General features: G+C 43.3%; 1 protein-coding gene across 1 annotated transcript in view; it reads right to left on the reverse strand.

Moving 5' to 3' along the window:
- The window catches only part of MAP4K4 (mitogen-activated protein kinase kinase kinase kinase 4), an 87,156-nt gene that overhangs the window by 8,261 nt on the left and 56,882 nt on the right, over window positions 1-22,013 (reverse strand). Inside the window, exons 15-24 of the mRNA XM_010017646.1 lie at window positions 19,422-19,528; window positions 18,308-18,459; window positions 17,515-17,612; window positions 16,036-16,211; window positions 15,505-15,625; window positions 14,143-14,334; window positions 11,624-11,741; window positions 11,183-11,353; window positions 7,240-7,383; window positions 1,020-1,154 (exon numbers count right to left, since the gene is read on the reverse strand). Coding sequence (XP_010015948.1) covers window positions 1,020-1,154; window positions 7,240-7,383; window positions 11,183-11,353; window positions 11,624-11,741; window positions 14,143-14,334; window positions 15,505-15,625; window positions 16,036-16,211; window positions 17,515-17,612; window positions 18,308-18,459; window positions 19,422-19,528 — 1,414 coding nt within the window. The remainder of the gene's footprint in view (window positions 1-1,019; window positions 1,155-7,239; window positions 7,384-11,182; window positions 11,354-11,623; window positions 11,742-14,142; window positions 14,335-15,504; window positions 15,626-16,035; window positions 16,212-17,514; window positions 17,613-18,307; window positions 18,460-19,421; window positions 19,529-22,013) is intronic.

Here is a 22,013-nt window from a genome sequence, read left to right on the forward strand (position 1 = left end):
CACCCCACTAACAGGTTTTTCCAAGAGTACATGCATGACAGAAGGAGGCTTGAGCTCAGCTCCATTGCTGCTGCCCCACATTGACTGATACAGCTGGAAAGGAACTGAGCTGGCTCTTAGGAGAAAACCAAATCAAAGGCAACATCCACTGACCATTAATATGCATCATGAAACAGGAGGAGGAGAAAGAGCTCTTGGTTCATATCCCCACCTGCAGGGCAGCAGGCTCACTGCATTTTCTGCTGACTGAATGCTACATGTCTTTCACTAGTTTTGATGGAACTTTCTACAGCCAAATCCGTTTAAATTACTTAAAACCACTCAAAAGCCACCTGCCTAATGAAAACACACTTCATCTCATAAGTGTACTGCAGTGGATCTGAGATGGCGTTAGGAAATTTTGTGAGCTAAGGGGAATCAATGAATCATCTTGAAGTTAAACATATGTTTCTGTTCCCAGATGCCTCCCCAAAGCTCACGCACTAGCTGGGATTGCTTTCTGCTCCCCCCCCTTTTTTTTTCCTTTTCTATCCTCTCCCCTCCCCCCTCCCCAATCTTTAAAATCCACATTAAAAGAAAGACTTTTTTCACTCCGTGCCAGCATGTGACTTCATCATGGTAAAAGATCAGGGAAACCTGCTGGTGAAGAGAACAGCTGCTGGTTGACAACAGTCCTTCTATTACCTAAAAGGTCTAACAGAGGTGGTGAAACACTACTAGCCCTCACCGTCCATAACAGCACTCTCCTGGAAGCTGCATCTACTACAGGAAGGAGACAGATGGGGATTTGCGCCTGCTCCAGTTCACAGCCCAGCATCCCACTGTGAAACTTCTCTCATATTCAGTTTAAGCCAATAACCTGCCATCTATTCTGGTGCTTTGCCAAAAAAGTTCACCCGAGGGATAGGGAACACAGCTGGAAATAAACCCAAACCTTAAAGCCAGCAGCTACACACGCTACAGTTCCCTTTCCAGCCGGCTTTCATCCCGACAATTTGATTACTGCATTCACTACTCACCAACTTTATAGTGCACGCAGCCTTCCAAGTCGCCCACCGTTGTCCAGCCCTGTTTCTTTTCTACTTCAGGGTCGTTGTGAAGGATTTTATTTCTTAACCAGGACAAATAGTAAACTCGCAACTTGTTCTTCTTACCTGGCCACAAAATGAAAAAGATTGATTTACCTCCAAAGGAAGAGAAGCACAAAAACCTTGCCCAAGCTAACAGAAAGCCCTGCAGACTTTGCAAACCAAAGTAACACTGAAGGAGAAACTGCTGCAACCACGGAGATCTCCTTCAATTTTTGTGTCCACAACAGCTTTACTTCAGACTCCACCCAAACACATGCTTTCCTTATGATCAATGACAGAAACACATGGCAATGCCACATGAACATAAGGTGACAAACTCAAGGGAACAGCTTATCAGTTGTCTGGTTCTTAGGACCCAAAAAACTTCTATTAGAAAGGGTATATACTCCCACACCAAAACCACCAAAGAGTCATAAACTGAGATTAAAAAAAAATATACATAGCTGAGTCAGAACAGCTCTTTTTCACACAAAATTGTAGGAGAGCAGCAGGATGGAATTTGAGGCCTGAAATTATGTACACAGCTATCAGAAGAGAACAGGACTGGTTTGAAGGGAAGAACCAAAGTAAAGAAGAATATAGGGATGAAATGCATTTTACAAATTCTTCCCAGTTAGCGACCAGGACATTTCCATTCTTTCTATCGTCCTAACACAAACTGGTCAAGTTTTATTAAAATGGTTTACTGTTTCCCCAGGGGAATAGTGAATTACCTAACAGCAGCACTAAAAATTTCATCACTGAACCACTTTACACCAGTTCTGTTGTAAGGAAAAACGTACACTATCTGAAAATGCAGTGGGAGAATTTCACACAGCCCATGCAAACTTCACCCGCTTGCTAAAAGCTGATGCCTGATTCATCAGCAGCCCTTCCCTTGTGCTGCAAGGGATGTAATACCTTACAGGCTGCACACAGAAACTGCAAGAGGTGTTTCTTCTCCACAGGTGAGAGAATCTACTTGCCCAGGCTGCCCTATCTTCAACTGACAATGCATCTGCCACAGTCATCAAAATACAGCTCACACTCCTAACTCTCTATATAAGTCCTCTTTGAATGTAGAGCAAGGTTCATGATAAACTTTATCAGTGATTCTTTAACAACTAAGAGCCTACAAAGCATTTGCTGAACTAGCAAAAAGGTGGCTCTAAATACACATACTCAAAGCTTGCATCCTCCTTCATCCAGCTGCTTTGCTGCCCAAAACCATTACAGTGTCACAGATGGAGTTGGAGGCGAGGAAGAGAGATCAGCCCTGCTTTGACTAGGAGCCATTTTGTAAGGCTGCATGAAGTTTCTGCACAAGGAAGGGAAGGGGCTCCCAACACAAGAGGGAGGTGGACCCACTTGAGCAAGTCCAGAGAAGGGCCATGAAGATGATCAGGGGCTGGAGCACCTCTCCTGTGAAGACAGCCTGAGAGAGTTGGGGTTGTTCATCCTGGAGACAAGGCGGCACCAGGGAGACCTTCTAGCAGCCTTCCAGTGCCTAAAGGGGGCCTACAGGAAATCTGGAGAGGGACTTTTTATGAGGGTGTGTAGTGACAGGACAAGGGGGAATGGCTTTAAGCTGAAAGAGGGGAGATTTACATTAGACATTAGGAAGAAATTCTTTCCTGTGAGGGTGGTGAGACACTGAAACAGGTTGCCCAGAGAAGCTGTGGATAACCCATCCCTGGCAGTGTTCAAGGCCAGGTTGGACGGGGCTTGGAGCACCCTGGTCTAGTGGAAGGTGTCCCTGCCCATGGCAGGGGGTTGGAGCCAGATGGTCTTTAAGGTCCCTTCCAACCCAAACCATTCTGTGATTCTATGAAACGCTCTCAGGGACCCAACTTGTCCGTGGATTAGCTTCATGCTACTGCTTCTCCAGCCGCTATGAGGCAACAAGGTGAATGTGGACAGTGTTTCACAGCCCTTGGAGCTGCGAGGAAGACAGCTGACCTATACGGCAGTCAGTGCTGTGCTGGCTAAATGACACTGTACTTTCTATGCTGCAGAAAGCCATGAGCTGTCAGGATGGTCCACCTGGCAGCCTGCCAGTCCAATCCAGCTGATGTCTTTAATTCGTCTTCTAAGTTTTCATGTGATGTCTACCGATGGATCAGTTCACAGCTGGCTGCTCATTTCAGAGACAGGGATGGGCACACAGCATCAGGAGATACCGTCACAGCAGGAGATGAAGCCCAAACATTGAGACCATCCTGCTGTGCCAAACAGCTCCACACTGGTGTCCTGGAGCTGGTGGGGTCCTGGTGGCAGGAGATCCCCTAACAGAGCTGGGATCCTTGGGAATAGCAACTGCAGGGGCAGCAAATGGGGAAGCACAGCTTGCAAACAGGCTGCTCCATGGGCTCCACTGCCACAAGCCATTCCATTACAAAGATACACAGTCTGAAAGATCTTTTTATGATGACTTGGATGGGGAAGGGTAGGAGGAAAAGAGAAGGTACTTTTGAAGTCAAAAATCTGTTCACTGAGCTTAAATTTAAAGTGGAATTGGGGACCCATTTGCAACTACTGGACCTGCTATTTAATTTTAAAAGCCCCTCTGTTCTCATGGCACTAAATGAAATGTGAAGTAACATTGCACTGTCCTTTGTTTATCCCCACTACAAAAGTGATGGCAGATTTGGCAGTAAATGAGCACCCTGATTTATTGCCTGACTTCGTATTTATTAAGCCATGTTTCACAAAGGGATAAAGCCCCACCAATCCTGTAGCTTTCTACAGATTTGGAAAAGGGACTAGAGCAGGAAACAACATTCCCAGGAGTCCCACATCTGACCAAGGAGAGGTCCTCCCCTGAAAATACTGCAAACAATAGCCACAAGGGCCCTTTTAGAAATACTGAAAAACAGGGAACAGAGTCCAGACCAGGAGCCACTGCAGTTCTGGGCAAGGAAGAGCTCAGAGGGCTCCAGGTCAGTACAATGCACCAAATGTTTTTAAAACCATGACAAGTCCCTGTCCACTGGGAAACAAATTGTCTCACAGGTATTTCCATGGCTTTAGCTTTCTCAGTAGTTTAGTCGAACTTGAAGACTCAGAACAAACAATACACACAGGAATTTCCCAGCACGTGGCTTAGTTGTTGGTTGGGGGTTTTTTTGTTCACATGATATGCACCAGGGTATTTCTCTCCAACCAGAAACATTTTCAAAACAACAACAGAGAAATATCTCCTGCGTGTTCCCATTGTGTTTTAGTGTCTAGACCACAAGGAAAGTCACAAGACAGGAAATCCCTCTGCTTTTCAGCAGCCTGACATGAAAAGAGAAGGACCAGTTAGTGACAGAAACATGGCTATGCGATGGGTAAGTTTGTATCACTATATGCTGATATAAACAAGTTCTGCTGCTCTTAATGTTCATATTGGGAGTGGGGGGATTACAGCATTCTGCTTGTAAATCTCTACCAGCCAGTTTAAACAGCTCTCAAAAATCTGGGTGTTGGTTGGTTGATTTTTTTTTCCTGTTTGTTTGTTTTGGGGCTTTTTCTGTTTTTTATGGTTTTGGGTGTTTTTTTTTAATCTTTGTCTGATTTTTATGATATTTTTTATGAAATAAAACAGAAAAATCTGCTCCAGCCACCAAATGAACTGATCAGTCAGTGATTTCTATGAGAACTCCTGACTGATTCTCCCACAGACATAATTTCAAATGCAAAGTCCCTTTTCCCATATTGAGTTTTGGCTTTAATTGTCACTGTGGTTTTTAATTATTAAGCAGGCACATTCCAACCAGTTCTTCTACTCTGTCATCCCTTCCTACCTTCCCAAGTGCCACCATCAGTCAGTTGGGCTGGCAAAATCCTCAGGGAGCCACAAGTGGAGCATGTTCTGTATACACGTCGCTACTCTCTCCTCCAGCATTTTTATGACTCTTAGCACTGTATTATTACCTGAGCCGGAACTCTGGTTTTGCCTCCCAACAGTGTGTACTGAAGAACCAATCAACTACTCTGCTTTGGCCTGCAAAGCTTCCTCATAGCAGCTCAGTACCTCAGTATCAAAAGCTTTGTTGTCAGAAAGTTTTGTAATTAACATATAAATTAGGGATGATTTCCCGACTCAAGGAAATCCAGACTCAAGTGTGTATATTCAAAACAATTTTATGTGACAATCCCCTCAAATTCCTAACACACTGAAACTTCTTTGTACCATGTGGTGACAGCTTTCAAAACTCACCACCGTCAGCACATCATTCCCAAAAAACCCTATACAGCTAAGTGCATGGTAGGCAGCTGAACATCGCTCCCAGAGAAGCAGTCTGGGGACAAAGCTCAGAGGTAGCTCCATAACCAGTCTGCCAGAATAGACCATCTACAGAAATACAGCCTCACTTCAGGGTTCCCAGTTTGCCTGAAGAGGTGGAGCAACTCACTGCAAATAAAAAGTCACCAAAGGAAGTCCAGCATGAGGGAAGCTTCAATTAAGAACTGCAGTGCAGAAGCCAAAAGAGGAATATAAAGGGGAGCCTGGGCATAACAGCATGACAGTTTCACCAAGCATGCTCCCCCAGCCCTGCCTCTTGGTGGGCTGGGATGCCTCTTTCCCGCCTTGTACTCCATTAACCTCCCATAAAACGCAGGGGATGGGGCAGAGATCAAGGCATAATCCAGCCAAAGATCAGCTGATTCTTAAGGGTTAATGTAGCGTGTCTCCACAGAGGAAGCAATAGTTCTGAGAGAAGAAAAGAAAATGGATGTGTCAGGGTACTCAGATTGTGACTGACACAAACATAAATAAACCTAAAACAATTGAACCAAGACTGAATCACAGATGCTTGTCTGCATAGGGTATGCTTCAAACCAACAGATTTTACACAAGTTGGATTATACAGTATTTTTGTTTACAAGGTCTCGTATAGAATAAACCATATCAAATGGTGCTTTACAAAAAGCTTACATTTTAACATACTGCACTCAACATCAAAAGGACACACAGCAGGTTGTGGGGGTTTTTTTTAATCCTCCTTGATTCATCCTTTCTTTTTAAAGATTTCACAGCATAACAGTAGCTGAGAATGCAGCAAGCAATGAGCCAATACAATACAGTGTTCTAGACAGAAACAAAGCCCACTGTTGACAATACCAGCACGGGCACAGTTCTTTGAACCTGCAGTAGCATAATACCTCTAATGCATTAAATTGCATTGAATTTTCTAGGTGTGTATCCTTTTGCACAAGGGTTGGAAGAGCCGGAGAGCTCCTCCACTGGAGTCAGAGGGGTTCTGGAGCCTCAACAAAATTTTGGGTGGCTCTGAACACCACAGGAGCCACTGTGAGAAACCTCATTCAGTATTCTCCCCCTCTCACACACACAGCATAGCAAAGGCTGATTTCACAAATAATCCAAAACAAAAGGAAGGTAAATTGCTGAAATACACCTGTGAAGAAAGATTAACAGTGTACCACATCAGGTTGCTTAACAGCATGATAATCTTATGCAATAACACTCTGGAGCCAAAGAGTCTGGAACCTCCAGCTTCATAAAGCATTTTTCCATCAGTGCACACAAACAACAATCACCATCACCCTTCATCTCCCGTTGCTTTGCCATCTGCAGTTGCATCCAGTGAGAGTAAAGCCAAACGCTGCACCAATCTGCCTTCTCACACTGGTAATTTCCACATCACGTACACTCTGTACACCCCTCTCACCAACACACACGCACACTCACTGCACATCATTCCTATTTCCTGACTTCATGAAAGCATTTCCCCCCTACAGATTTTAACACACAAGATGTCTTTAAACCCAAGTGGCAAATCATGTTTTGGTTAGAAAGAGGCCAGGTTGAAAGTAATCATGACAGAGGGAAAGAATGCCATTTTTACAAACTTCACAAAGCAGTAACTTACAGCTCCCAAACACTGAACAAACTAAGCTGGATGTTTCCCCCAAACCCATGCAGGATTTTTAAAGGCCACTCCACAGGCAGAAGAACAGGGGGCAAGCAGGCACAGGGTGTCGTGTGGAAAATGATTCACTTGCAGAAACAAACTGTAGACTCAGAGAGGTGAAATGATGGAAAACCCACTGACTGCAATCAAGTCAGGACTTCCCCCTCAACACACAGGCTGCCAAGAAAAGCTTTCTGCCATGCCATACTGGATGGGGGGAAAAAATCATATTGAACAGTTAACCTTACCAGAAATTGTCACCAAGACATTCAGCCCCTCAAGTACATCCATTTGCTGGAATCTCCTTCGATTGATGAGCGGATAAACCTTCCCCTGACCACTTCTGTCTAGCAGCATCAGACCGCTTTCAGTGCCCACTAACAAATTCACTCCTAGAAGAAACAAAACCAAAGATCCAAGTTAGTAGGCAGATTTTCCATATATTCTGATGAATTAATGCTCGGTATAGCAACTGTCTTGTTTCAAGCAAGTCTAACCACACTGCTGATTGGGTCTCAGGTGCCTGCAGCCTTCGAGATCTCATGATGTAGAGGCTTTCTACACTACCTGCCTGCAGTGACTAGTGACACCAAATTGAAGTGTTCAAGAGAGTAAGAGCTATCTAGAGCACCAGTTCCCAAACAAAAAGGCACATTAATGTTGGAGGAAGGGGCAAGGCACAAAGTGATACCCAAGCTTATGTATTCCGAAGATGTATTAACTGTCAGTAAGGGGGTTGGTAACAGGAGGCTCTAGACAAGAACCCAGCAAAAAAGCAGTGGTAGGGGCTTGGTCCCCACTGGAGAAACAGACTGTAGCGGAGCATGAGACTGAGAAAGTCCTTGGTCGGAGTAAACATTACTTAGCAACAACTAAAAACACCGGTGTTATCAGCACTGTTGCCAGACTAAAGCTGAAAAACCCACACCACTGCACCAGCTACCAAGAAGGAGAAAAATGACTGCTACTGCTGAACTCAGGACACCCTCCTGTAAAAGGACAGGCTCAGCGTTGGTCCTCAGCTTCCCAACAATCTTTTGCATCTGAATGTTATGATTAGAGGAGTAATAGTAATCTTGTGTTTCCATAGATTGCTCCTAAAGGTCAAGCAATTGCAGATGAGAAAAGTCAGTAGGCCCGTTTCTTTATACAAAGGTCCAAACATGCACTGGAACACTTTCCAAGAATCCACAAAACCTCAGTATTTAAAATCAATTTAATGGGTTTTTTTGGTGGTTTTTTTTTTTTTTAAATAAATGTATGAGTATATATGTATGAGAATAGATTTTAAAAATCTATTAATACATTATCATTCTTAAATTTCTTAACTATTTATTTGCAATAATGTTTCAGTCCAGGAGCTCACAAATCGTGCAGACAGGTCAGATATAGGGAATGGAAATAAAAGCAATTGCATGACTCGCTTTATTGAACTTCTGTGTTGCAATCACAACGTAAAACTTGTCATCCTTAAGCATAAGTGGCAGCCAGAAGAAGGTAATGATGGGGAAGAGGCCTCACCTACTGGTGCTGGCGCACACGTTTTATCCTCTGGTTGGATAAAAAAACAGATGTAGCATATGGAGAGGTTGGAAATGATCATACATCTTCGTTTTCCTCTCTCTCTCCTTTTCACTAAGGAAACTTCAGGGACCCCAGCAGTCCCCAGAAACCATCACATCTCTTTGCTCGGATTTGCTGCTCTGCTCCTCCTCTGCCTCCTCCAGGCAGGAGAGCACACAGATGCTGGCAGGCATAGCGCCTGCCTTGGGAAAGGTCCTGCCACCCTCCCAGGCTCTCCTTCAGCTGCTGGCATCTCCTCCATCCCCCTTCCTGCCCTCCTCCTGCCTCTGCACCTCCCACTGGGCCAGCACTTGCAGGATCCCATCCCACAGCCCTCAGAGGCATTTCACACCTACTGTCTCCTTAATGGGAGACATCCTTAAACTGGGAAGCAGTGGAAGGAAGTAGGGAGAACAAGGCACAGAGTCATGGTTCAACACAGGCTGCAGCATCACCAAACCAGCCAAGGAAGTGCCCAGCAGTTGGTCTCCTTCCTGCAGCTCCAGGACCCACTGACTAAAGTTCTAAGTGATACAGCTTCGACATGTATTTTTTCCACCATGGCCTACAACTCAAGGCAAGCCACATGCAAACTGTTTCCTCAGGGTCCCTTCTCCTCTTTGTGCATCAGGGCTCAGTTGCTCTCACCTCCACCCTCATCTCTTCCTCTGCTGCCTTTGTAGTACATCTGTTTCTGCTTCAAGCTTACATGGGCACCCATCCACAACCTCTTCCCTTAGCTATATGCATTCTGAGATTAAGCTAATGAGGTACTATGCTGGTGGCAAGCAGTGCAGGCACTGTCGCCATTCATGGCCAGCAGAGCTCTTCTGCCACCACCCTACAATTAACCAGTTCTGGTTCTTCAAACAAATGGAAATGCTTCCTGAAAAGGTATGGGCTCTCTATGGAGGCTGGGTGTACAAATCTACTCTACTGCATCCATGACATTGACTTTCATCACCCAGAACTAGAAGAAACAGCATCACAGACCTAATGCAATCAGCAAACTGCCAGATACTATGGCATTACCACTTGTAAGGGCAAGGCAAAACAAAGGAAAGCAAGTCCTCATCTTTTTTAATAAGAAATATCACCATTAAATGCCTTAATTTACTTAAGGGTAAAGAACCTAAACCTTATCAAGAAATAAGCATGTGTACCAGCTTGCAGCAACCATCAGCTTGGCCTTAAATGTTCAACATAGAAATTCTTTATTACAGCTGTAAAACACCTCTAGGATTTTACACCTGTACTTTAAATCACTGTAACAGTGAGATACATAGATGAAAGAAATATAAAACCATTAACACAAATTGCTACTGGCAAAACAAGGCAGATCAGAGAAATTATGAGTCATCTTTACTGATCCCATATGATTTCTCTTTGCCTTCTCCCTCTCTCAGCCTGAAAGTTTACATTTGCACAAGTCTTGATTTTATCAGAGAATTATTCATATGAATATGGGCATAAATAGCATTGGGCTAAAAATTCTTACCAGTAAATCCTGGAAATAAAGACAACAGCAGATAGGAAGACAAGGTGTTGGGACAGTCATTTAATTGACATGTCTTTGCAGGCAAGAAGGACAGGGCAACAGTACTGTTCTGAGAAACAAGAAATACTGGAAATAACCCCAAAAGAGAACTAAAGCCTCAGAAAGAGCTGTGAAAACACAGACAAGAGCAGTGCACTGTGTTACCGATGCAATCATTGTCTGACTCAGGGGAATGGCCAACTCTCTTCTTCATAGTTTTTAAGATGACACACATGTGCATTTACAGCCTGTTAAGTTTCGGTATACTAGATAAATGTGTATGTAATACACACAGCATTGTCTATTAACAGCTAGATAATGCAAAATAAATATAAATCAGGTGGCCCCATGGGTTCTGGCCAAGAAAGAAATGACACAGCAGAGAAAATCTTTTGCTGGGTGTTGCAGCAGTGATTCCACACTGTAGCACGCAACAAGCACTGCTCTAAGACTTTCACCCACGTAGGATCCTAACTGTCTGACACTGACATAAATTATCCCTTGTGACAAGAAGGCCAGGCACACTTGGTCAGCTGACTCCTGACGCCCAGCTTCTCTCTGCACTAACCACTCTTAATGAAACCAAGCCAAAGCCTCACACTGGAAAATTACACTCCTACCCTTCTCTATTCCTGCTTCCTTCCTACATAAACTGATGACTGAGGTGGAAAGTCATCTTACGAAACACATCTTAATAAAGCTCTGCAACAATACATTAGCGAGAGGCTCAAAAGAAATACCCGTGAGCACAAGGTGTACAATGCAAAGACGACTACAAGCTCCCCAAAACTGCAAGAGATGTACTAGGAAGGGTTAGAGAGAGCTGATTCAGCTGATCAGCTGAATGAAGTCTAAATAGTGCCATCAGAAGAATATATACAGCAGCAGGAAATTATATCAAAGCAGAAGCAACATACTGTGAAAAAGATAATAATAAGCAGCTCCTGCAACAAAAAGAGGTGAACAAGCATTGAATAAATGCAGAGAAACAGCTAAGGTTACAGAGACACATTCTCAAAGCCTGTAAGCTCATACTGGCACGTCTGCACTTCAGAAGTGCAGGAGACAAGGGAGGAACAGGTTTGCATTACCCCATAAGGCAGCACACAGTATCTCAGAATTGAATCTCTTCTTGTATTTGCGAATCTCTGGGGTATCACTCTGTGGTCGTGTATTCGTGGGATTCACATTGACAACTGATCCTTTCCGTGTAGGGTCTTGCCTTATTGCCTCTGATCTCATTGCTTCACTAGAGAATCCTACTGGAAAAAAAGAAAAGTAAAGTGCATGTAACATCTCTCGAGTGCTAAATCCTGGCCATATATTCTTTACACCATACTACCCAAATCAGTAACTGAGAATACTGAGCAAGTCCTTCTTTTTGTAAGAAATGTAAATGGAAAAAGAAACAAAACTATGCACTCCATTGCAAATGAAATAAAAAGCATGATGGTAACATTCATAAGTATGTTAAAGAGCCACTGAAGCCACTGAACCCTTTTTCAATTGTTGTCTCCAGCTACTTTACTTACCCACAGAAGTCACGGTTGTCCCACTAGATGGAGAAATCTGTAGTAATCTGGGGTCTATAAAAGGTGTAAAGGAGGAGGAAGATTTGTGTTTCTGGAGTGTGTTACTAGCGGACTGAGTCTGCAATGTAAATTTCAACTTTATTAATATTAATGACAATAAAAAGCACGGATAACAACAACCAACATTTTTAAGTCACTACAGAATTATGCTACAGAGCCTCCCCAAGCTTTTATACTTCCTTTATAGATACATAAAGCACTGCAGGCAACACATCTGAACTAGACACATATGCACGCTGCACATGTTACAGCAAAATGCAATTAGCTAAATCGTCATCCCTGTCACCTCAGCTGATAGTGAAGATTTTTAGGACTGGCCACTACAATCAGGCACAAAGCGAGGGAATGTCTCCTTTTTAAAAAATCTGCTTAAATGTATGTATACTATCTGATCTGCAAGCTGTCCACTACCTATGACTTCTAAATTTATGAAGCATCTCCTAAAGCGAGCTAGTTTAATAAATTATGAAGTTTGATCTCTTGGCTTGTGCAGCCAAGTCAGAACCATCTAGGATCAAGCGTTCACTTCTACGATGGATTGTGTTTCTTTCAATGTCCACTACTGTTCTCTCTCCCTATTTTGTTTAACCTTAGCCTCTTGCCAGAAAGCTGCAGCAGGTTCTTCCACCTTTATTTGACAAAGCAACATATTAAACCTGTATCGAACAAAGGGGCTCATTAGTGTGGAAGGTGTAAGCAAACGGTGACATGAAGCTATGAGTATGTAGCAGATAAAATCACTGGTGCTTGCTGAGTTATGTGGTCTAAACATGAAAAAACATGAAGAAAGGAAGAAGACAAGTGAAACAATGGACTGTTAAAAGTGGAAATGGAACAACTTAAAAACCCTTGCCAGTTTAGTATTATAGTGACAACATTGCATACTGAAGCAGAATGGGAGAAGTAAAAAAAAAAAGTATATATGTAAAGGGCGTGCATGTGGGTAAGTTACATCAAGCAGTACTGAGATTTTGCTCAGCTTTATGCAAACACAGAGACACTTCTTTATCAACAACTAATCTTCCACCTCTGACTTTTCTAAGCCTCTACTCTGCAGAAAAAATAGCAATGGGTCTTAGGAGTATATCACTCCTCTGCACAGCTCAATACCAAAAGGCTCCTTCGCCCCCAGCCACTGCCACAGCCTCCACTTCCTAAGCTGAGTTAACTGAACCCTGCTTATTTATTGCTTAGATCAAAGTAATGAGCAATCATATCTCTGGATCAATCAACTGATCTCTATAACCTACAAGAGCGTGCTTTTAGAAAGATCAAAGACCAGTGAAGCATAGCTGAAAATTAATATTATGCTAACCAAATTTCCAGGAGGAAACCCTCCCACCCACCCTACTGCTATGTGGTTCAGAAGTCTTTTCGATCCTGTGGCGAACACGTGCGTTGCCATCAGCCTACCCAGCTCACCTCAACCTTCCCTCGTCATAGCACTTGCACGCCTACATGGCAGTACAGCTCTACCCTGAAAAGCAGCAGCTTATTTTCACCAAGTTTTGCTCCCCCTGTACCACCCTTGCTTGCACACAGAAAGAAGTTCTACCCAAAAGCCAAGCTGGCCACCCAGCTGGGAGTGGAACCACCACGCCAAGCTCCTCGCTTCTTGCTAGGGTTGGTGAGGGGTGAATGATGCCCATCATTCACATGTGTGCATCTCCTCTGCTGAAGGGGTTATGCACACATGAAGGACCGGGCTTGCCCACCAGCACTTGGTAAGGGAAAGCAGCATCGCAGGATCAGCCCAGGACAGCAAGAGGGAGCTTCCCTTGCCGCAAAGCCTTGCTTCTCCACCTGGACACAAGCAGCGCTGGTGGAGAACAGTTGTTTTTACACAGCTGCTTTTCAGAGTACATACATACTTGGAAAAAACCCAAAGATTCTCCCCAATTCACTGTTTCAAAACAACAATATCCCAGGCTTTTACAACCCTCCTGGGCAATAACCTGATTTGTTCACCCAGCCCATGTGGCAAGCTTTAAAGAGCAAAATCCCTCCACGGCCGCTTCCTCTCCCAAAGGGTGAGTTTCCACAAGCAGCTTCTCATACGTGCGCAGTTACCAGCTCAGCCTTTACCGACAAAGCCAAAATTAACCACTAATTTTTAGGATGCACACTGCTTGCAATTAGCTTGCTCCCAGAATAAAACAGAATTAAAAATATAATAGTATTGGCTTGGAAATGCAGTAGTCAAGTTTAGTTTAAAATGAACGCCATGCAATTAATGACTGACTAAGAAGAAGCAAAAATAGTAAACTGGCAAGTTTGGCGTGGGACTGCTCTAGAGTTAAGGGCTTCTTACACAGAACTGAAATGTGTTATTTGGGGGGTGGGAACAAAGGTGACAGAAAAAAAAGCAGGGGAGATTGGCTGGAGTTCCTTTGCAAACTAGCTACTAGGCAATGCTGCTATAACCCTACGAAAGCAGCCAGCTGTGGTGTAAGACATACCTCATTAGTAGTTAGCTTGTCCTGGGGTGTCTGTGGGGACATGGTGGGTGTCGGCTGGCTGGAGGATGGGGAGGAGGAGGTGGAGGAAGTGGAGGAGGAATGGCTTTGCTGTAAGAGATCTGGCAAGAGGTGAATGCGACCGGCAAAGCCATTGCTCTCATGATGGCTGGCACGCTTTTTGTCAACTGTACTCTGTAGAAAAAACAGGCACACTTGTCTTGCTCAAGTGCTGCTTAAAGGTCTACAGCCCTAACAACCTCTCTCCTCTCCCTCACTTCCTACCTTTTTACATTTATTTTTTAATTTATGTTTCAAAAATAAGCTGGTAATCCATGCCTTGATGCCTGAATGGAAAGGGAAAGCGGGCAGAGCTACTCGAATTCAGCAAATTCCCACCTCTTCTGGCAGGCAAAAGCTTAGTTCATGTGGTTGACTTGCACAGCCAGTTTCACTAATTAACAGAAGAGTAACTGTGCCAGGAAGTCTTCCACCACAACACGGACAAGCACATTTTTGGGGGTGGAGGGAGGATTTCTTTCCATGTTTTGTTTAAAAATAACTTAAATCCTATACAGATACGAGCTTGGACTGTCTGGCAAATGCTTTCAGCTAACTATTTAAAACAATAAGCATGAAATCTTAATTTTCAAACCAGAGGGCTCAATTAAGAAATTGGCATTCAGTTGTGAAATTCAGAAATGCGATTACTGAGGAAACTCCTATAAGCTAGCACGCTCATTAACACATGAGCTCATTTGAAAGCAGGGAATCATTATCTTTCAGAGGCACAAGAATGCAATATTTTCAGAATCAAAGGCAACAACACAGCACTCTAGCTCTGTCCATGTTCTCTGCCTTGCCACCTGTTTTGCTTCTCCATTCCCCCAAAGTAACTGTTGCATGAATTTGTATGTACTTGTGTGTGTATATGTTATCTAGGTGTATGCCCTCAGCTACAGGTTCAGAACTATTTAAAAAACCCTTGAATGCTCTCCCCAGCCTCCCTCCCAGCCCCACTCCTGAGAGCTACGTTTGGTTCTATGGTAAAACTAAACTAAGTTCTTGCTCCAGGTAATTGATCCAAACACCTGCAGCTTTTCTACCTTTCTCTCCCACAGACTTTGAGGTATTCTGCATGGTGCTGCCATGGTGTCACTGGAAAGCATGCAAAACAGAAGCAAGGGGTGAAGGGCTACTCTCCTGTTTGCATGCATCAAACATGTTGCTCATCTGAAATTCACTACAGCTGTGTCTTGATAATACAAACAACAAATATAATGTAGAAACAGCATGGGTGAATGAGCGAGTGGGTTAATGAGCACAGAAAAGGTGCAGCACTGCACAGGGAAGGAAAAGCAATACCTGTCGGACAATTAAGGTGCCCTCCTTAGAAGGAGTCAAGGCAGGTTCACTCTCCACATCGTCATGGACAATCATGGTTTTCACTGACTCTGTTTCACCATTGCTCAAATTCAACGTTGACCTATTTGCCGGACAAGAAACAACTGGAGTGAGACAACAACACTTATGCCCTAGCTTCCACTGCCCTGCACCAAGGCACACTCAAAATTAATTTATATTGTGCCCAGAGCGGAGTATGTACATAACCTGCCTAGGAAAGCATCTCTGTTAAAAAGGAAAAAAGAGTCAGGAGTTTGTCAAACACCACTTCTTGCTTTATAACAAATAAAGGAAGCAGAGGGAAAGACACAATGTATAGAAGCCTACTTTTTGAAAAGATTACCCTCAGGTGTTTGAAAATGTGAATATACTACTATGTCTTGCTCGTAGACTGTTCTAAGCTGAAAGAACTAACATACAAGCCAAAACACCCAACATCCTCTTCCTTCAACCCCCTAACAGGGAAAACAGAACACTGTTAGAAGAACTAACACTGCTCGGACATCATCTGGTCCAGAAGTAGATTCGTCTGCTCCTTCTTGTTCCATATCATCATCTTCCTCATCCGTTGTCCCCGACTCCTCACTGGAGGATGAATAATCCGTTACTTTATGTGGAGGTCGCACATCCTCTACTGCTCGCAATTCCTTTGCCAATGCAGTTAAATCCTGATGGGAGAGGAAGGAAAAATCAGATGTTGCAAGGACGAGAGAAGAGTTTGCAAAACAAATCCGCGTGATCAGTGCTCAATTTGCTCACTTGTCCATTATTGTATTTGCATAACCCCAGCAGTATTGTTTCTTTTGATTTACTTATTCTTGATAGTGAGTTATTAAAACTCACTTTTTTATAAATTAAAGCACCAAGAAAGTCAACCTAAGAAGGCCTTGCCATATTACAGAAAAATGTATACCCTGAATCCTGATTCAGACTTGTTTATCCCATGATACCATCTGAAGGACATATACAAGCACCTGGACCCACTCTTACCCAGTGGTTGACTGTCACATTTAATTTCCCTAAACTGTGCAGGTTAATAGCAACGACTGCAAGAAATCCAAGCAGCAAGGTAGCAGAAAGATCCTAAGACTTATTCAGCCACCCAAGGAACAGTCAGAGAGAGCTGATCTCCTTGAAACCTTTTGCTCCATTTCCAGTTGCATGGATCCACACTAAGGAGTTCACCTGAGAAGACAGGTTCATCAGCACCAGCTCAGCCACACACAACTGTCAGTGTGACATATAAGCTGCTTTGCTGTCTGCAGCTTGGAGTGTGGGTAAACCAAGCTGGCAGCCCGTGCAGTCTGCTTTCAATTGTGTAGCTATGCTTTCCTTAGTTGAATACAAGTTCAGCCAATACTTCACATATTATACTATCCGAGGTGAAAGATCAAGATCTATGTTTCTTTAAGAAAGCAGCTTTAACTGACAGATTTGGATGCTAATGCAGTATCACAATGGCAAGAGCAAAAAAGTTTTAAGGAAAGTTGGAAATACTGTGAAAACCCACTGTGATCCCCCAGATACAACTGGGCATCGAGCTGTAATCAATTGTAACAGCAGTCAGATAAAGAAAATGTCAGAAATCTTTCACAGAAAATAGCACCGGTTTAAGGTCTTACCACTTCTCCCTGCACCATTCAGCCCAGAATTGGCACATTCAGGTCAAAAGCACCATCATTGGTCCAGCCCCAGGAAGGAAGCACAAGGATCGAAAGAGAGAAAGAAAAAGATTAGGAAGGAAGAAGACTAGAGAGCAGAAATCAATTCCAGAAGCAGAGAAAATTCTGATGTTTCAAGTACTGTGATATGTGCAGGCAATGGCAGAGCCCAGGACATGCTGCTAGGCCCACAGACAGAAACTCCAGCTGAAGGTCACCCCCAATGGCACCATGAATGTAAGCTCACATTGTACATTTTGTGGACCTACCTAAAAGAGAGGGGAGACAAGGGAAAGTGGATGCAACTTACAGCAGGCTTGATAGGTCTGAAGACTTCCTTTTTCTCTTCAGGCTTTTTAGGTGCACTTTCATGACGCTGTGACGGAGAACCCTCAGATTTGGATGATGCTGCATGTGTCAAGACCCCAAAAGGAACACAGAACAAAACAGATTAAGCAGGGAGCTAAAGTATATTTTCCTACTTCGCTTTGGAGTGGGGAAGAGAAATGAGAAAGTTATCAGGCTGTGCCTGACAGGAAGACCTAAGTTTCACTGGTTCACTACTACATTGTCCCTGAAGGAGTATACAAAAAGCCATCATAAGATGTGATCTGTATAGGTGCAGCCGGCTTATGACTGAAACTAAATTGTCACACAGTTGTAGATCAAAGAGGGTAACCGGAGTGTAGCCAGAAGCTGGACAGCCTTCATCAGCACCCAACATAATCCAGCTGAGATGTATCCATAGCAGTTTGCACCCCATCAGCCACCACCAAGGTGACCAGCAACAAGCATCATGTGCCCCTGCACATGAGGAAGGGAGTTGTGAGAGCATGGAGACTGGTCTGTTTGCATATAGGAAAATACAGTAGTGAGTGGATGCGAATCAAAAAACAATGAAACATTTTCACAATGACTTCTGTGCCTACCATCTTCCCCAAGTAAGGACATACAGTCAAGCGGGGTACTAGAAGCTAACCCACCTTTGGTACTGCATGCTTAAAGGTCTTTCCTACTGAGGGTTATCAACCTTCATTATTGAGTGTTTCACAACTTGACAAATTTAGAAACACAATGCTACAGAGGGTGAGGAACAGACTTACATCTCATCCGGAACCGCTCTCCAGACCCACTCTGAGAGCCAGGGTGAGAGCCAGGCTGTGAGCCAGAGTTGCTTGAACCTGAAGAACTGCCACTGCCTGGCCTTGGTACGAGCTTCTCCACCCTTTCCCACAGCAGACGAGGCTCTATATTGCTGTATCATGAAAGGAAAGACACACATTTCAGTTTCAGATTCCCATTTCCAAACTCAAATATCACTCTTCCTCAGTGTTTTGCTAATAACTTATCGGAAAGAACTCTTAACACAGCTGAGAGCATCAGTGATGCTTCACAACCCAGGCAGTGGATTCCTTTGAAATACCTATCACCTTACTTAGGATGGAAAGAAAAAAGATGTACGTAAGCTATTCTTTTTATTTGGAACTGGCTACCTGCCATTCTTATGTATCTAATCTACAGTGAACCTAAAGTTCTCTCAGCCTGCCTGCAGCAGGTTTAAAATCGGCTCAGATGTGCCCTGGCCAGCCAAACATAAGCCAAAAATGACATAACTGCCCGTCCCTCTCAGAACACTCTCACCCTTGTAAGCCAGTGTCAGTAAGCCAGTTCCAGGGTGGCCTATTTGTGTTGCTCTGCTGAGGTCTGGAGGCAGCCCCTTCCATTCCCTGCCTGACCTCAGATGCTGTGTCACAGCTCATGGACATTTCTCTCCCTCTTAAAGTCTGGTTCTGGCTGAGAGGCCAGAAAGTTTCTGAGAGGCCAGAAAGTTTCTGAAATCATTTCACTTCAGATGTTACAAACACTTTTGCTGCCAGTAATCCCCACAGCGTGCCCAAGATGACCTGTTGCATCAAATGGCAAGATGCTCATGAATGGCCACATTATTTCAGAAATACTAAGGATATTTTGAAATTATTGCTAAAGTTACAGGGCAGGCAACTTGAAGGAGGAGAGGAAAGAAGAAATTCTGCCAGTGTTTGTTGGCACATGTGCTACACCAAGGGAAATTAATATTAATCATTACTGAAAAGGGATCCAAATTCATCTTTCTTTCACATCCAACAAACAATGCCAAAAGCTCTCTGGAAACGCCTGGCTTCCCATAAGTCTTTTCCTTCCAGTTCAGGAAAGGCAATGACATGTTGTCTTACAAACCTCGTGGAGTTTCTTTGACCTGCTTGGTTATTTTGCTGCCCACTGCCCTGCAGCGGAGAATCACGGCGAGACAGGACTGGTGATCGGGACGTTGTTCTCACAGGTACCTTGGAGGAAAAAAGGTTGTGTTAAATCCATGAAGGGGAGAGGAAGAAGAGGAAGATTAAACCTCTCCTGCTACAGAACATATTCTTAAGATCTTAACAACACTTAATTCTAAGTCCAAGCTAACATCAATGACCAAAAGCAATGAACAAACACCCACAAAACCAAGGACCTTAGTTGGGATGCTGTTCAGATTTTGAAGGGAACTCGAAAGTTTAGTCTTAACATTAAGCAGTGTTTAATAGTCACCACACAAACACATACACACCCCGATAACCTCCAACTACTGAGACATTCTAAAAGAATATGGCACTTTGACTGAAGCAGGGGAGGCACAAAGCAATTTGCTGAAACAGCATGAGAATTAGGAGAATAAGCTCAGGGGAACCAAACAAATGCCTGGGAATGGATCAGCAGAAGGCAAAGACTGGTGGGGGGAGCAAGAATATACTCAGAAGAAGCAAATCCCAGTGGATGGGAGGGGGTTGGGAGAAGGAGAGTAGGAAGAAATATATTGAATGTTTCCTTTTTGTTCAGCTCCATCTCAATTTTAAGTATGTGTATGAATCATAGTTTGGGTTGCTGACAGACGAAGAGGAAAATTAACTCTGAGCAACAACTTCAGGGATATTTTAAATTCTTTCCTGAGTATGGTAATGATTTGTTAACTTTGCATAATAAATTGTCTCTGAAATAGCTGCATTCTATAAATAATTGCCAATTTTATATGAAGCTTCAATATTGTACTTAAGGTTGATTATCATTAAGCCATTGACTGAACACCTATATTATGATCTGCCTTCCAAAATACTGTTACCAATGCTTGCACAAGGGCACGGTCTTCCCAGTGCCCAGGGTATCACATCCTTAAGAAAATAATAATTAATAATAAAGAAAAATAGCACACATCTGTCTTTCTACTCCTTACCCTTGGAGGCACCTCGTCACTGTCTGATCTAGCCCAAGCCTTTTGGGTGGGGTCGGGTACCTCCGACTTAGAGTCAGAACTCTGATTTAGCACTTCACTGCGTGAAGGTGGATATGGGTCCTGGGAACGAAGATGGTGATGAGCAAATTTGGGAGAAGGGTCACTGAAGGAATGGGATCGCGAGACAGGGGAAACATTGTTCTTGAGAGATGCCAGATGGGACCACTGTACCTTACAAGAAAACAAAACATAAAACATTCAATGCGCTCAGTATAACTGGCTTTCCAATTAACACAGAATAAAGGCAGGTGGGGCGGGCAGAGACAAATTGGTTATGGCATTAGGAAAGCGTGGGGTGGAATCAACGCATTTAAAAGCAAGGCAAGCGCCCAAAGAACGTAACAGACTGAAAATACAGCACATACGCATTTTTGGTGAGGTACGCTCTCCACATACACATACACTGGTGCCCAGAAGAAAAGGGGACCTAATATCTGTACCCTGAGTCTGACTCCAAAGGCCACTCAAGACAGAAGTTGCCTTCCATTCCTTGGTCTTCAGTGGGCTTTGGTCAGGTCTCATGGCAGCACTGTTGGGCTGGGAAATTTGAAGCTATATCCAATTGAAGAAATGTACAAAATTAAAGAAATTGCTGTAAAATGTGCAAACTGACAGACATTTATGTTACCTAATAAATTTAGGAACTAGATGCAGTTCCAAACTTTTGGACAAAGACCATAACACAAAAGCCTTTATTCCTTTACAGTCATTGAAATATATACAAAAAACCCCATAATATATGTTGTATATAGTATACATATGTACAATGTATATTATACTTACACCATATATGTACCATATACTGTACATATATACATATTTATACGAAAACTAAGAACACATGTACACGAACACGTATTCAGTTACACAGACTAAGAAGGCACAACAGTGACTCCAGAGTTAAAACCCTATTGGGATTTCCACTGAAATCCATATTGACCCTTCAGCCTACTCCGTCCTTGTGCAAAAAACTGTGTTTCAGAGTTAATTTCTGAAACTAAGGAGAAGAAAAGGTCATAACTGAGGAACACACTGTTTTCACACTTCATAATTAAGCAAAACTTTGCTTTCAATCCCAGTTTCAGTAGGCTGGTTGTATTTGTTTTTATGTCATTATTATTTCCTCAATTTTAATACACACAGCTGTTGAAGAGCCTGATTATCCTTAATATAAGTGGAAGACCCAGACTTTAAAAGTAACTGGCACAGAGAGCATGAAGATACAAGTCCAATATTTTGAAATAGTCATAGAGGTTTGAATAAAAGCCAGGAATTAATGAGTAAGAGATGAAGTTCTGTCCTGATTTCTCCCACTCTCCCGTCTGTTCAAATTCTCTTGTTGCCTAAAAGAGTTGCAATACCTAGTCACAACCAGGGACGGGTTTAGCTTGCACCGTCATCAACAGACTTAATTTGGGAGAAGAAAATTCTGCATGGAAACAGAGGAACTGAATACAGAACTACAGAGCTTAATTTAGCATATCTAGATGACTCTGAAT

The sequence above is a fragment of the Nestor notabilis genome, unplaced genomic scaffold (assembly GCF_000696875.1).
Source record: "Nestor notabilis isolate BGI_N333 unplaced genomic scaffold, ASM69687v1 scaffold7567, whole genome shotgun sequence".
Taxonomy (NCBI): domain Eukaryota; kingdom Metazoa; phylum Chordata; class Aves; order Psittaciformes; family Psittacidae; genus Nestor; species Nestor notabilis.